The 15,742-nt window shown below is 40.7% G+C and overlaps 1 protein-coding gene across 1 annotated transcript in view; it reads right to left on the bottom strand.

Annotated features, from left to right (window-relative positions):
- LOC122820522 (mitogen-activated protein kinase kinase kinase 11) overlaps positions 1-15,742 on the bottom strand; it is a 52,009-nt gene that overhangs the window by 11,651 nt on the left and 24,616 nt on the right. The window contains exons 4-9 of the mRNA XM_044098007.1: positions 14,752-14,927; positions 12,309-12,555; positions 9,514-9,630; positions 6,039-6,207; positions 4,795-4,907; positions 3,816-4,439 (exon numbers count right to left, since the gene is read on the bottom strand). Of these exons, the coding sequence (XP_043953942.1) occupies positions 3,816-4,439; positions 4,795-4,907; positions 6,039-6,207; positions 9,514-9,630; positions 12,309-12,555; positions 14,752-14,927 (1,446 nt within the window). The remainder of the gene's footprint in view (positions 1-3,815; positions 4,440-4,794; positions 4,908-6,038; positions 6,208-9,513; positions 9,631-12,308; positions 12,556-14,751; positions 14,928-15,742) is intronic.

Raw genomic sequence — 15,742 nt, forward strand, 5'->3', positions numbered from 1 at the left:
TTTTTTATTGTTTGAAATGGTTATTAGCGAGAAAACATAGAGAACATAAACAGCTAACTACAGTCCATAACCAAAACTTGAAAACAGATGTTAAACTTTATTCATCTGAACGTTTACGCATTAGTGCTATAGAGTTTATCTGGAAATTTTAATTTTGGAGAACTTACGTGCATTAAATGTTTAAAAAATATATACATATAGCTGTATGCTATTAGCACATTAGTGGAGGTTTTTACTCTGATAGCCTTAAATTAAATCTGTAATAGAATGATGTCAGTGAATTCAGTTCCAAGTCCTGTTCGGTCAATTCCTCCGGTTTGTCAGTGAACAAATACCCTCAAGACCAAAGAGCATAGCAAAAATGTCTCTTTAACTGAATCTAATGGTTGAAGTGCTCCAGTCAAACCTCTCTCATCTGATTTAGTCTGTTCAAAAACCCTTCAGAACACAAACCTATGCAGTGACATTGATCAAAACCAAGAAGATGAAAGCACGATACCGCAACACGAAAAAAGAAAAAAAAAAGAAATGGAGCAATTACAAGTGAGGAATGTTGATGTAATTAGTCTCAATTAAGTGTAACATGGTGCTGTTTAACTAGTTGACAGAGCTGCAAGAGCAGCAGACAAAGTGTAAATTGGCGCTGACAAGAACATTAAACTCAGAATAAATCACCCTGAGTGAACATTTGCTGTTTCCAAATGTGACGCGTCTGCCAAATGGCATTATTTACATCAACAGTTACCCTCAAAGGCTGCCGAGCTTTTCAGCTGACAAGAACGAGCAATCAGGAGCCACACAAGAGCAGCAGAATATTTTTTTTAAAAAGAAAGGAGAAAGTGAGAAAAATCCTCTGAATAAGCATCTCTCTTTCAAGCGCACGCTGCCAGGCAAAACCATGTGGCAGTCTGTCGCCTGCGTCAATCCAGTCAACAAGCATATCAGGGTTGTTTACCTAAAACACACTTGGTTAATGATGTGTGATGTCTTTTTTTTTTTTTTTCTTGTCTTGAAATTCAGGGTTTTCCCCAACTCATAATGGGCTTTTTAAGGCCATTGTGAAGGGAATTTCAGCCCTATAACTGGAATGTACAAACTTCGCCCAACCAACTGGCGATAAACTTGTACTCCACAATCATGAACTACCACAGCAGTGGCATTGCCAGCCTCAGCCGTGTCCAGACACACACAATGAAGAAGTCTGGGTGCGACTAAACAGGAAAGTCCCACAAGAAGAAAATTCATAGAGTATACGAGATTAAATAGTTCTTTCTGTCAAAACGAAATGTAAAAACTGTCATCATATATTAAAGGCAAACTCACTTTTTACAATAAATTTAAGACATTTTAAGGCCTAACATTTAGATACGTTTATAGAAGACATTTTGAGGATGCGAGTGTACTGTGTAAGTGTGTGTATGTTTTTGTGATATGTAGTTCAAGTGACCCAAAAAATTTGGAGATCATTCGGATCTGTTTTCAACACCAGGGTGTTACCACAAGGGGGCGCCAAAATTGAGTCGCTTACATTGAAAATGGGTGTAAAGAAAATCGATGCAGCTGTCTGAAATATTTCATCATGCACATTTCCTTTGAGCTTTCATAGTGTATTTCATGTGTTTTCATCACAAATGATAACCCTGCAGATCTGCATGAATTTGCATTCATCTCCCTTTAAAATCTGGTCAAGTGGAATCTCCTAAAATGTCAGTATAAATCCAGATGTTCTCAGCAGGCCTCATGGATTTGCCTGATTCCAATTTTGGCCGATACCAATTGTTTTTTTTGTTTGTTTGTTTTTTTGTCAAGAAAAGGAAGGAACTTCACAATACTTCTAGTCAGAGAATCTGAATACAAATGCATGCTGCGCTTTTCATCTTCTCAACTATAAAAAAAAACATTTTGACGATGCATTATGAGCTACTTTGCGTCGGTCTAAAACTCGGAGAGAAAACGGCGAAGACTGTGGCACAAAACGTGCGCAGCGACGTTATCAAATGCGTAATGTGAACACTGTTACTGAAAGGCGCAGCGGTTTTAGACAAACCCGCCCAGCTTTCCAGCAGACAGATTAGCAGTCTGGAATCTGCTCCAGTTCCATCCAATGTGCTGCACTCATCCTGCGCTATTCAATGAAAGAAAACTCCAATCTCAGAAGAGTGGAAAAAAAAAAACCCAGCATTTTAAAAAAACCCTGGTTGATAGCTCTGCTTTGCCAGTATTAGCAGTAAAGTACAGCGAGGGCCAGCTGTTACCTGAGATATGCAAATGGCTGCAGAGGCTTTGATGCTAATGAAAAAGCTCCTGCAGCAACGAAGTATCCCCCTTGCTGCTAAATGGAAACAAAAATTCTCACTAAAAACAAAGACAATGATAATTCCAGGAGAATCATGTGTGTGTATGTGTGTGTGTGGGGGGGGGGAGGGTTTGGTGGAGAGGAAACATTGTTATGCCGCGGTGGTACGGGACTCAAGGTTAAAGCCGGATTGGGGTTTGCGTGCGCGGCCAGGTGGAACGAGCTCGGTTAGGAGTTGCAGATGAATCACGGAGCTAAATTAAAAACCCGAATCCGAAACCCAATCTGGGCGAAGAGCAGGTACTTAAAGGAAGTACTCGGCTGATTTAAAATGGCACTTCCAATGAGAAGAGAGCTGGAGAAGACAAATTAAAAAAAAAAAAAAAAAAAAGAAGACACTAGTGAGATTTAAAACAGCAGAGATAGACTAATTATTATTAGATCAGGCTAAGGAGGTTTTCTGGATCTTCAGCAATGGCTCTTAATAACTCTGCCTTAAAATGATAAAGAATCAACTAATGTTTCACATGTAAAATTAATAACAAATGCTGCTTTAAACAGTTTTTTTATGTAATAAATTGATTTTCCGCACTAGAAGTACGGGTGATAGTGTATGGGATCTACTTTTTATAAATTGGAAATCATTGTTCGTTTCTCATTTCTGCAAAAGTTTTGTTTTTTTCCTTATTTTAAAACCTAAAAACAAAAATAAAAAATTACAACAAATATCCTTAAGTTGATACAAAATTTTATTTTATTTATTTATTTATTTTTAACGAGGTCAAGGTTTTAAAATAATTTTTTGAAGTGGTTAGGCCAGACTTTAAAAAGGGCTTAGAGGGGCAGTAGCCCAGAGCGGCAAGTTTATGGGCGTTCCAGAGATTTATTTTTTTTCATTTATATTTACAAATGCATGTTTTATAAAAATTGTAGTCTACATAAAACTAACCAACCCGTATCAAATGAGGTGTTTTAATAATGTAAACTTTGAATACAAATGATAAAAGTAATTAAAAATTTAATTCTAAATTAAAGTACATCTTTTCAGGATTAATACGTAAAGTTGATTACTTGCACCCACTGATGAGCTCCACCAATGTCTTTTCATTTATAGAAGTAAAATACATAGAGCACCAAAATTAGCTCCTATCCTTTTAAATCTGGCCGTGAGCGCAGGGCATTCTGGGTAAATAAAACCAAAACAAACACCTGTTTTTTGGGGGGGTTAGCAGGAGAAATGAGTTGTTGTCTTGTGCCATCGACAAAATCTGCTAAAATCTGACACCGTCACAATATCATGAAGCAGAAAGTGTCTCCTTCTGAGGTTTTTGAAGAAGACCTTTCAGTGGCTCTTGATGCAGGGAGGGGAAAATGTAACAAATGTTGCAACTTTGATCCTCAATTCAACGAGCCTACCGGACTATCAGGTGTGATATGATTTATGTGAATAAAGGCAAATGTGGCTCTCAAGGATATAACGATAGCCGAGCCCCGGTCTGGGGGAAATGAACCCACTGACCCAGCTGGGAGGCGTGCAGGCCGTAGCTGGACCTCCTCCTGCGGTCGGGTCGGTGCTCCCAGGCCTCGGTGCTCAGCTCTCCGTTGCTGGAACCAGAACTAGTGGTCCAGTCCGCCGGGACGCCGCCGTCCTGCTGCAGTGGGGTCCCCGGACTCGGAGGGCCGCTGTGGTGCGTCTGAGGCGTCCGGGGGCCGGACCTTTCGCGAGGGTTGGGCGGTGGCGGCGTCAGGGGCAACGGCTTTAGCTCCTGGTACTGCAGGGCTAAATCCAGCAGCGGCTTGGGGAGCGGCTCAGAGATGGAGAAGGTGATGAGGTCGTCCACCACGGGGGGGTCGGTTATGAGCGGCCTGGGGGAGGAGATCTCCAGCTCGAAGGAGGAGCGTTCCTCCGAGGCTGGGGGGTTAGTTCGAGGGGGAACCCTGGGTGGGAAGTCCAAGCCCCGACCCAACGCCACGGAGGTCAAGAGGGAGCCACAGCCTAGCAATGCCCGGTGAGTATTCTTGACAGCGCCGCCGAGGAAACCCCTCTCGGGCATCGGGGAGCCGGCCGGGGAGTAGCCCCCCTCCTCACTGCCAGAGTCTCCCTGGGAGGGGGGGAGGCGGAGGCTGTCCTTTGACGAGGAGCCTATAGTGAGAGAGAGAAAGTTTAGAGAAAAAAGAAAAAGATGTGAGAGAGAATAATGACTCCACGCATTTATTATTCATTCAGCTTCTGTTTCTAATTCACACTGCCAGACTTGGGTGAGTCTTAAAGGGGCAGTATTATGTGTTTCCAGGCACATAGTTTCATTTTAGTACAGTGAAGTAACTGTTTACTTCAGTGGTTAGAAACTCAAAATGAGTTAAAATTTGAGTTTGTAACTTAACATCTTGAAATTGGGACTCTGTCACTTTAAAGCTTCCAGCTCTTTCTGAAACTCCGTGGTGTAAAGCTAAAAAAACGTCGATTTCACATAGTGCTGCCCAGAGGGTGGCGTTACCGTTCTGAGTGGAGGCCGAGGTCGGCGTGGGGGGGCGGTACTCCTCGAAGTCGTCCATGGCGTCTCCGTTCTCGTTGCTGTCAAACCCCAGCAGCTTGGCCCTCATCGATAAACTGGAAACAGTCAGACGAGCAGAACATCTTAGAACAACTAATATCAGTATCAGTCGCAATATTGGGGAAAAAAACAAACTTGGTGACAATGTGCTTGATCCATAAAGGTAGACTCTGTTCAGTCTAATTCTATGTGTTGTTCTCTAAGCGACATCATGCTTTATTATTCATTATATTTAGAATTCCTAATTGCGCTTTCTGAACCGTTGAAAGATGTTTTGTTGCAGTTTGTTTTTGCATGTTTAACAACCTACTGTTTTTGTCAATTTCAGTTTCTTTATTATTATTTTACATTAGGTGCTATTCAACATGCTGCGTTTACATGTTTGACCAAGCTTGTGACGCCGTTGGTGTATTTAGGCGCAGAGGTATCAGATCCATTTGTAATTCAGCACAGTTATGTCTGTTTAAAAACAGGAAAAATATTTCAAGTCAATTCAGCTCTGCTCTTCTGTATCGGTATCTGCGTCGTACCGGGAGTGAAAAAAGTGGATTCTGCATCTCCAGTTTTAATGTTATTTATTTATTTCATTTACTGTTTAAAATCAACATGTCATATGGTGATGTAGACAAAAGATTCGAATGAAAGTTTGTGGTCTGGAATAAGGAGGAAAGGAAGGATTTCCGGTAGCAGTCAGTGATGCAATAAATTAGAAGAGGCCTCTGACTGAAGACCGTTATTTCATCAGGCTCAGTTTCCAGGCAGCATCCATTATGATTGATGGAAGAGAAGATTTGAACTTCCTTCTTCTCTGTAATTTGTGGTTGTAGTTCAGGGTTGTTGGCTTGTTGGGGTTTTTTTAGTTAGTTTTTTTGATATCCTGGTTGTATAAACAATACCTTTTATTACTCATAGTAACAAAATAAAAACAAACTAAAATTCCCTCCAGCTGCACAGCCTCCATCCAAAACCAGAGGGAACAAAAGTCTGAAAAAAACAACAAACCAGAACTGACATAACAAAGCCATTTCTATATGCAGCCACCATGAGCAGCACAGCTCTAAAACTGTTTTATGTTTGTTGAAGTATGTAATATGTGATTTTTTCTGTTGTTGTTTAAAATACATGTTGTTAAAAAAGAAACGAGCAGAACCAAAGTAGGACGTTAGTGGTTTAAAGTCCCGGCGTACCTGCTTTCCTGGGGACTCAGCCGCAGAACCTTGGGGCTTTTGGGACTCTTGGGGCTCTGGGGCCTCCAGTGTGGGTTCAGCCTCAGGTCTCCGTTGGACTGCTTGTGAGGCGGGGCCTCTAATGACCGGACCGGGGTCAGACAAAACGTCCTGCTGTCGCTGGGACTGACTGGAGAGATGGGGAGAGAGAGAGACAGAGATGAAATTAATCTGCACTGGCGACAGTTTTTCTACACTTTGTGGCTTGCTTTTGTATTTCCGAGGCCGATGGCGACACTCAACCTTCCAACTGGTCAGAAGCACACATGGTTCACAGGAGAGGGGGAACTGGTGGGACTTGAGCTCTAAGAATAACTGATATTGTCAAGTGACACATCTCAGCTGTCCTCACACCAACAGGTCTGCGCTGCCAGCAGTGTGAACAGCACACAGTAACACAGTAACACAGATGATGTCTAAACCAACAGCTGTCACTGTGCTAAAAGTTTGAAAGGGACAGAGTTACATGTTTTCCATGCACAAAGTGCCATTTTATAGCACAAAAAAGTAACTAGGTTACCTTCAGTTGTTCTAAAAAATAAATAATAATAATAACTTTAAAAATCAAATACGACTTCAATGTTTAAGGCAGGGGTCTCAAACGCCAGTCCTCGAGGGCCGCTGATTTTAGACCTAAAGGGGGCGATACTGAGCTGGCTTTCTACAGTTTAAAAACACAAAAACACATTTTTGGTGTTTTCTCTCCAGAAATTTGGCTTAATTTAAGTGCTGATTTAAAACAAATGCAGATGAAAGAGTTTCTCCTTAAAATATGCAGTGGTTAGTGCTGGCCAATGAAAAACAAAACAAACACAAAAATCTCCTGATTTTCTTTTTGTCAAATCTGATTTACATTGTTTTTCTGCATTTTTTTCCTTAAAAAAATGTATTCAGGTCAACTCTGATCTTTTCTTAGTGTTGGTCTTTCACATTCATTTCCAACTAAACATGTTCACATTTGTGGTTGCAATGTGACAACATTTGGAAGAGAGGTATGAACACTTTTGAAATCCACCGCATTTCCTTTTCTTACTTTGGCGGATGCTAATTTTAGCTGCAGTTTCTGCATTTTCTTGAGTGTTGGCTTTTCAAAACGACACTTGCTAGCTTGCTTTCCTCGTTATGTTCACATGGTGTGAAATAACACAATAAAAAAAAAGCAACAGCAACAGAAAAAGACTCACTAGCCTTAATTACGTAATCCATTTAAACGACTAACTGAAACAGATCATTTTCTATGCACTTCTTTAAACATTAAAACTTGTATGTGGAGTTTTAAAGCTCTATACAAACCTAATGAAGCTAAAGCAAGCCCTTTCTCATAAGTATGAAGGGAAAAACAACACAAGTTAATATCAATTTACACTATGATGACATAACAAGCGGGGCAGTTAACTCCATTTAACCATCAAGGTTAAATGGAGTGAGCAGCTGTCACTGTTTGATCCAAATTCGGCTGTAATGCGTAACACAATTAGTGCCGCACAGTTAAGAATCAAGCCAACCTCTGGGGAATCTGCAACAGTCTTCCGATTCCAGGGTGGGGTTTAAGTACGGGAACGCTTCCGGAGGACCGGCCTCCGAACCGCGGCGCGACGTAAACAGAGGAGGAGAAGGAACACCGGGCAAATTTAGTTTTTCTAAATTCACAGCATGTACCCGGGCAGAGGTAAGTCCACGTTCTTACAGTCCGGGAGAATGACTCGCACTCCAAATATTGGAGGGAAAAGCTGTCATAATGGCAACTGTAGAGCACCTTGTTATTGTGACTCCAAAATTGCCTTTCATTTCAGTAGCAGAACTGAAAAGGCTCAGTAGATAAACTGTGTAACATTAGAGGCAATCTGGTTGCCTTCCTGAAGAGCGGCGATGCATAATTTTGAAAATTGACTTGGATATTTTTATGTCCCATCGTCATCATATTCCATATTTTTACGTGCATTAGAGGTTTATTTTCTTTATTTTTTATATTTTGGAGATTCCATTAGTAAAAGGGGCTAGAGGTAGATTCTGCAACATGTGGCTCTTTAGGCCAACCACTGTTGTCAAAAATGCAAAAAAAAAAAAAAAAAAAAAAAAAAAAAGTGCTTCATTATGTAAAAGTACATCTTTTTAAAAAGTTGTTCTCATTTGCTTTACGCAAAACATTTTCACAAAAATGACACTAAGAAAGGAATATTCATTCTCAATAAAGTAACTTTGATAAAGTTCATACTTTACATCTTTTGGTTTTAAAACATGTTCTTTCGTGGTGTAACATCCACATAAAAATGTTCTGTTCCTCCAGGGTTAGAGCAAAACTCTCCTTGTGTAAATGTTTGATTTTCTTTATTTTAAACCAAAAAAAACAAACATAAAAATGTTTATTTTATTATGTAAATAAAGAAAAATCCTACTGTTGATTTTGTCCAAATAAGCTAATTTGCTTAATGTCACTTTTGTGGCCATTCTGTTCAGCTGAACCAAAAGGCTCTTGGGGTTGTAACTATTGCTGTCACACTTGAAATAAAAAGTGAAATAACTAATAAAGAACAAAAATCTTAATCTATTTCTGCCCCAAACGTGCAGAAAATAAATTGTGGCAGAAATACTCACTAGCCTCCAACATGTATCGCTGAGCTAGGCAGCTAAATTACAAAAAGAGCTGAGACATAAAAAACCTGGGCTGGTTTGATTTCCTTATTACCTCATTTGTCAGATGATAATAAAACAATGGAACTGATCTGAGCAGAGAAATAAAAGTTCTCCACTAAAATATCCAGAGATGAAAAAAGAAACTGCTGGCTTCTAAGAGGAATATCTTCTAAACATATTTTAATGGCCGCCCCGCTGTAACAGAGAGTCATTTAGGAATAAAATTAAAAAATCATACCACTTAATGATTAAGTGATAAATCTATTAGATGTAAAAAGCACTTTTGCAGGTAATTTTTTTTATTATTCCAATTTGAGCTGTTATATAAATTCCTTCAACTATTTTGTTATTAAAATTGTCCCTTTTGGCACTGTTAGAAAATACAAACAACATTAAAAGATCCTAGAAAAAAAATGGAGCACGTGTGTGTCTCTATTTTTCTGCACAGGAAGTATAGCTGAATGGCTCCCCCTCCTGCTGGATTGTGGGAACTGCAGACAGAAGAAACGAGGAGGTCTACAGTTGGGGAAAATAAAAAAAAAGAAGTGCTGAACGGCTCAGAGGAAGTTGGATAATAATTGGACTGGAGCAGACCATAGAAAATGGAAAAGGGTGTGTGTGAGAGAGAGAGCAGGGAGGAGAGAGGGAAAGAGGACAGGGAGCTACGGGAGGCCCACAGGGACACAAGGGGAATACAAAAGACGAGTGTTTAAGACAACATCAAAGGAGATGGCGTTCACAAACAAGAGATATTTCAACGCGGGATGTGAGTAAAGACGGGAGGGAAAATAACTACACTCACGTTGGATCGCACGAAACCGTGGGCCGAAGGACGGCGAGGAGCCCGAACCCAAATCTGGAGAGTTCCGCCTCTTTTCCAGGCCTGGGGATGCCTGCACTGTAATTTTATGGATGAAATCTGCACACACACACACACACACACATTTTTAAAAGATTAAAAAATTCACAAAGCAGCTTAATACAATTCATGGCGCTGTTTGAAAGGTTGAAACATTTTTTATTTTTTTTTGTCAACAATTTCAGCTGATTTCCAACAGATTTTTAGCTGCACTATTTTACACTACACTACCCCTTGAATATTTGGCTTTTCTGCTTTTAAAAACCCATACTTAATTAAAAATGTTACAATACTGCATGACAACTCACAGCAGAGATGATCAAATGAAAAAAAACTCATCCAAGAGCCAGAGTCATTTAACTAGCGAGGCACAACAGTTTGCTAACAGCGAGAAGCAGCAATTCAAGACGCTATGGGGGTTTTGCATAGAAATCATAACTGAAAGACTTGTTGCTATTCTTAAATTATGTCAAAATAATAATTTACTGTCAACAAATACCAACTACCTAGCTAGCTAGCTAGCTAGATCAAATTACTTAAACAGCTAGAAAGCTGGCTAATTTGCTAGCAAACTAGCAAATTAGCTATTTTGCTAGTTTGGTGGCTAGTTTGCTAAGCAGCAAACTAGCCACCAACTACTAAGTAGCAGGGGAAAATAAAGAAAAAAATGGAGTAGCCAATTTAAAAGCAGCCTGGTAGTAAAATATAACTATTCGGAAGGTAAAAAGTTTGGATTCAAATATGTTAAACGTTTAGTCTTCACATCCAATTTCAGGCTCCTGTCCTGAGACTCAGATTGAGGAAGTTCATCCTTTAAGCGGGTTTATTTTGCTCTGATTTATGTTCACCATTATATTCATTGAAACAATTATTCACAAAGCAGACCAGACCTTTTAATAGGAATCCAACAATTACTGGAGTGAATTCAAGCGACGCGACTAACGGCTATCATTCTGTGGATACCTTCAACATGTAGTAAGAAGAGGGAACGAGACAAATATGCAAAACAAGCAATAAAAAAAATGAAACAATGTTACTCTGTAAAAGAGAAATGAAATTAGTAACAAAGCAAAAGGTCATGGGAAGATGGCAGAAACAGTGTTGGCATAATGCGGAAAATTGACCATATCCAGATTATGATTTGGTCACACTGGGTTAAAGAATATCTTATTTAAAGTGGGGAAACATGCTACAAGGAAACATGACTTCTGCTTTTTGAGATGAGACCGTGGAGCATGTTTTATAGTTCTGCGCCACATATAATGTTGAGAGAAAGAGACTGGGACGTGATTTAAGACAGTAAATACCAGCTGGACGTGCAGGAACCTTCGGACTAAGTCTGTAGCTCAAAATGTTGGTCTTTTTTGTTACAACACCTAACAATTAAATGTATTTAAAACATTTTTGAGAGTGCATCACAGTTTCACGTACTGTGTTTGAAACCAATTACTTCAAGTCAAAAGTGCAAGAGGAAGACAAGCAGAACAAACGCACAACAACAACTGCCACGGACAGGAAATGAAAAGGCAAAAATAATAAAAGGTTTCAGAGCGATACGGCTCGCAGGAAAACAAAAACACCGACTTTAGGGGAAGGGAAGGTATCTAAAAAGAAAGAGCCAAATACATTGACTGGAAGCGCCAAAGCGAGAGAGGCCAGTATATCTATGGACAGGAAGTGTTGAGGCGTGGTTGGCTCACGCTCCCCTGTCATCAACCCCCTACACCCCCACCCACCACCACCACCGCATCACCGCCCTGCTGCTGCCACTGCTGCTGGGAAAAGGGCTGACCACGACACACAAACACACCGACAGGCACACACAGACGGCACATTTACGCATGCATGCTCGGCCCAAAATACACTCAGACTCGCATCGAAGCACTGGATGGGAACTGCTGCTGGCTGCGTGACTCTGCCGCAGCAGAGGACACATCAGCCGAGGCAGTCGGGTGAGAATACTGGAGAAAACTAGGGGTGCACCGATAAATCAGCCCCAGATTTCCTTCATTTTGGGAGACCGGTACTGAAAAGGGCAGCCGATCTTATCTATCTCAACAAAGGATTAAACATCAACTTCTGTCTGGCGTGACAGAGGTTTGACTGTCATGGTTAACAATAGTCACCTCACTGTTACCAACTCAGCAACTTTCTTGGTACAGTTTGTAATATTTCAGACAAAAAAATGGGTATTGGCCAAAATCGAAATCGGTAGGTCAGGGTTCTTTAAATATTGGTAGTTGGCCTGAAAACTGCCATTGGTGAACCCAGTGTGATATAAGCCTGACGGGCCTCCAGGCTAAACATTGTTTGATCATTTTAAATAGGGTTTTTGTTTTAGAAACAGGTAACAGTGACAGTAAGGACGGACTAAGCTAGGTTTATAGTTGACGCACTGATCTGTGCACAAAGGGGCGTGTATGGTCAATGGTGCCCCTTTGTGCACCATCCCAGCACCTGCTCCTGCACTTCTGAATTTTTTTTAACATTTATTAACACAAAAACATGTTGGGCTGTTGGTGGACAGCTCTAAAGCCCCTAGCACCAGGCTAGGTTTCTAGAGAAAACCGCTGCTCAAAGCGATCAAAGCATTGTCGGGACAGTGACGGTTCTAATCCCACGCTCACTGGATATGATGCAAAAGAACCCTTATTTGCAAGGTGACTCAAAGTTTGAAGCTTGCGTTTTCAATAAAACCGAGCTCTAAAAGCCAAAAAAGCACACAAAGACGGAAATACCTTGTGGCATGCTGATCTTCTCGCCGTTCTTGCTCTTGAGCTTGTGCTTCTTGAAGGTGCCCTTGCGCTTCTTGACGTTGGGTTTCTCCTGGTTCTGGTTCAGGTGGAGGATGAGGAGGCTGAGCTCGCGCTCGAACACGTCCTGCTCCCACTGGGCCAGCTGCTGCTCGCGCTGCCGCAGGAACTCTTCGTGGGACTTTTGCTCCAGGGCCGCTCGCTTCAGCTCCTCTTCGCGGCACCGCAGCTCCTGATGGAGGAGGAAACGCACCGCCGCATCGTTAGGGTCATTCTGCAGGCTATACAGCTTCAGGAGGGCAATGGGCACAAACTGGATTTTATTTAGGGGCATCAGTGGAATGTCACACTTCCAAAGTTGTCTGCAAAGCTACTTGATGTGCTATTAGCCGACGTTTGCTAAGCAGCCAAATGCTAAGTTCAATGTTGCTTTTATTGGTGCCCCAATATATTTTATTTGTATAATATTCATTTTAGAATTGTTTTATTTTATTCTATTTTTACCTGCACCACTAACACCTGTATATGTGTATTTACAGGCACACTAATAGTATTTCTGTATTTTTTCGGTGTACTCCGGTAGCCAAGCAACAATATTTCATTGCCAAAATCACAATTTAATAGACACAGTTTCACTAAAGAGCACACAAACAACATCTACTTACTTTAAGGAGCTTACACTACACATGGTGTACCTCTATTGACATACATTTACTTTACAACAACTGACCTAGCTTGAATAATGTTTAACTTCATAATGTCGGCCAGCTCTTCATCATTGCTCTTCCTCAGACTAGAGAAAACAACAAGTAAAGCTTTTAAACTCTTTCTAGCTCTCCTTCTGGACTACTGTTGTTAGGAACCGTCTGAAAAACAACCTGAGCTCCCAATAAACAACGGCTTTACAGCCGCCAATATATCCAGAGGTAACGTGTGTTCTTCATAAAGCCCAGCAAGAACATTACCGGCTTAAACCGGAGCTTTTGCTTTGAGTTCGACGCCGCTCACATTAAAATGCCAGCTCAGAGGAGCAGAAATATGCGCCGTTCCGCCAGTAAACGGTCGAGGCGAGGCCCGTTAAACGCCAGTCCGAGAGCTCGCGCAGAGGCCATCATTTTTAGGTTTCATTTGATGTTTTCGGCTCAAAATACAACAAATAACCGACGCTTCAATCATGAGAAGAGCTGCCCGTCTCGAAGGAGTTGTGCGACGAAGCGAAACATCTGTACAAAAAGGAACCATGAAGCTGAAAAGGGAATGTAGTATAAAAAGAAAAAAAGGTTTGATATGTGAACTGCAATATGGCTGACAGAGAAAACCCAGTTTTCAACACATGGAAATAACGTTTTTCCACAACCACACAATCACATACATTGCAAGAAGAAATTTGTAGATTCTAGTCAGGTTTTGTCCCATTATTTGATATTTACAGACTTTTTAAACCAATGCTCTAGTTTTTTCAGGCTTCTCCATAGAGAGTCTGATTGATTTCGGCATATATAAACATACTACTATCAACAAACTGCATTTTGTAGTACATATTTACACTTAATTGGGTTCTCTGTATGGCTGCTAGTTTGATAATGACAGTAATGTAATCTGCAATAAATAGGAAACGAAAAAATTTTAATGTCTTTCCACTTTAGGTACACGAGTAAGTCCTCCAAAGTGCTTGTTGTACTAAGATTAATTAATTAATAATTAACAAGCGTGGCCCTTTGGCTTTTATGCTGCAGTTCTTATTTTGAACAGTAGAGGGCAATGCAGGCACAATCTGCTTATATTCAATAACAGGCAGTAGAGGAAGAGTCTCTACAGGAAATGCATTGCTAATGCTAACTACAAAGTTTGGCCTACAAAATGTTGCTTTTTAAGTTTTACTAATTTACTTTAATTATTTTTGCTATTTTTATTTTTTGATTAGTTTTTTTTCTTCTGTTTTTTTAGGCATAATTTAGTGATAAATATTCTTCCTGTCTTAATTCAGCCATAAAATCCGACATATTTTAGACTATCCTTTGTTTTTCTTCTGCTTCTGTCAGGACATCCTGAAATGGAAAGTACACACCAGGTTTTTGGTATCAACAAAAAAATTAATAAAGCTGAACAAATTAAAATTGTGTTGTTTTTACAAGTTTGAGCAAGCTTGTGAAGCTGTTGGTGTGTTTAAGTGTTCTTTATTGTTGCAGTAACTCGGTACATTTACGTCTGTGTTTAAAATAACAAAAAGAAACTTTTTTTAGTCATTTCAACACGATACTTTTTGCATCGTATCAGTACTGAATGATACAAAACCTCAGATATCTGTATCGGAGGTAGAAAAAGTGGATCGTGCCTTCAAAAGGCCAGCCGTTCTTCCCCTCCTTATGATGTACCACCAGCTAATGCGTCAGCTAGGCGCTAACTGAAGTCTCCGCCAACCTCTTACCTTCTCCTTGGCCCGCAGCTCGTCAAACATGTCCTGGATCTCCAGCTTCCAGTCATCCTGCAGCGAGTGAAACGACTCCTGCGGCATCTCCTCCTTCACCTGCTGCTCCAGGGCGGTCAGTTGCGCCAGGATGGAGCCGAAGTCGGGCCGTCGGTGAGGGTCCTGGTCCCAGCATTCTGTCACGCACAGACAGGCAAGCGTGTCCGTAACAAACTGTATCGCGCATTAATGCCCAGAAGACGAGGGAAGAGCTGATAAGGCCGAGCAACACCAGATCTGTGTTTGACCTCAGCTTGTTGCAGCTGCCTCCTGAAGACGGTAGAGAGAATCTGACACGTTCAGTAGTTCCCTGAACGGTTTCACTTCTTTTCCTCCAGAAACGAGGAAGTCGCGCGCTCATAACGCTTCGACTCAACAGCCGTCAGATCGGATTTTTTACGACTTAAATTAGGCCCGATGACTCATTGAGACGGCTGGTTCTGCACTGGAGAATGTTTAATGGAGATCCTGCCGTGCCTGTGACTTTTATTTACACGCGATCCAGGCGTTTATGCCAGCCGATTCCACGGACAAGCTGATCTCTTATTGAGAGGGTTCCGCCTAATTAACCTGCTACAGGGGGGTTGGCATCATTTGCTGTAAAACTTTGGGCACAGTAATAATAAAACAAATCCATTAATTAAATAATCATCTGGGGGCCAACAGTGACTTAGGGTTGTTGTTTTTTTTCTTCAACAAATAAAGATGACAGATAAAGCATAAAAAAGTATATTATACCAAAATATTCAGGTATTGTTTCTGATAAAGAGAAGAAAAAATTGCACAAGCCATATCCAGAACATACTTCCTCTTATTTAAAAAAAAAAACCAACCTAATTAACGAATCTGTTTTCTCTTTATTAAGTGCAGCTATGTGAAAATGACAAAAAAAATAAAATATTATGTGATTGTTGCAGTGATGAATCAATCTCAAACAACCAAACAGGAAAAA

The sequence above is a fragment of the Gambusia affinis genome, linkage group LG18 (genome assembly GCF_019740435.1).
Source record: "Gambusia affinis linkage group LG18, SWU_Gaff_1.0, whole genome shotgun sequence".
Lineage (NCBI taxonomy): Eukaryota > Metazoa > Chordata > Actinopteri > Cyprinodontiformes > Poeciliidae > Gambusia > Gambusia affinis.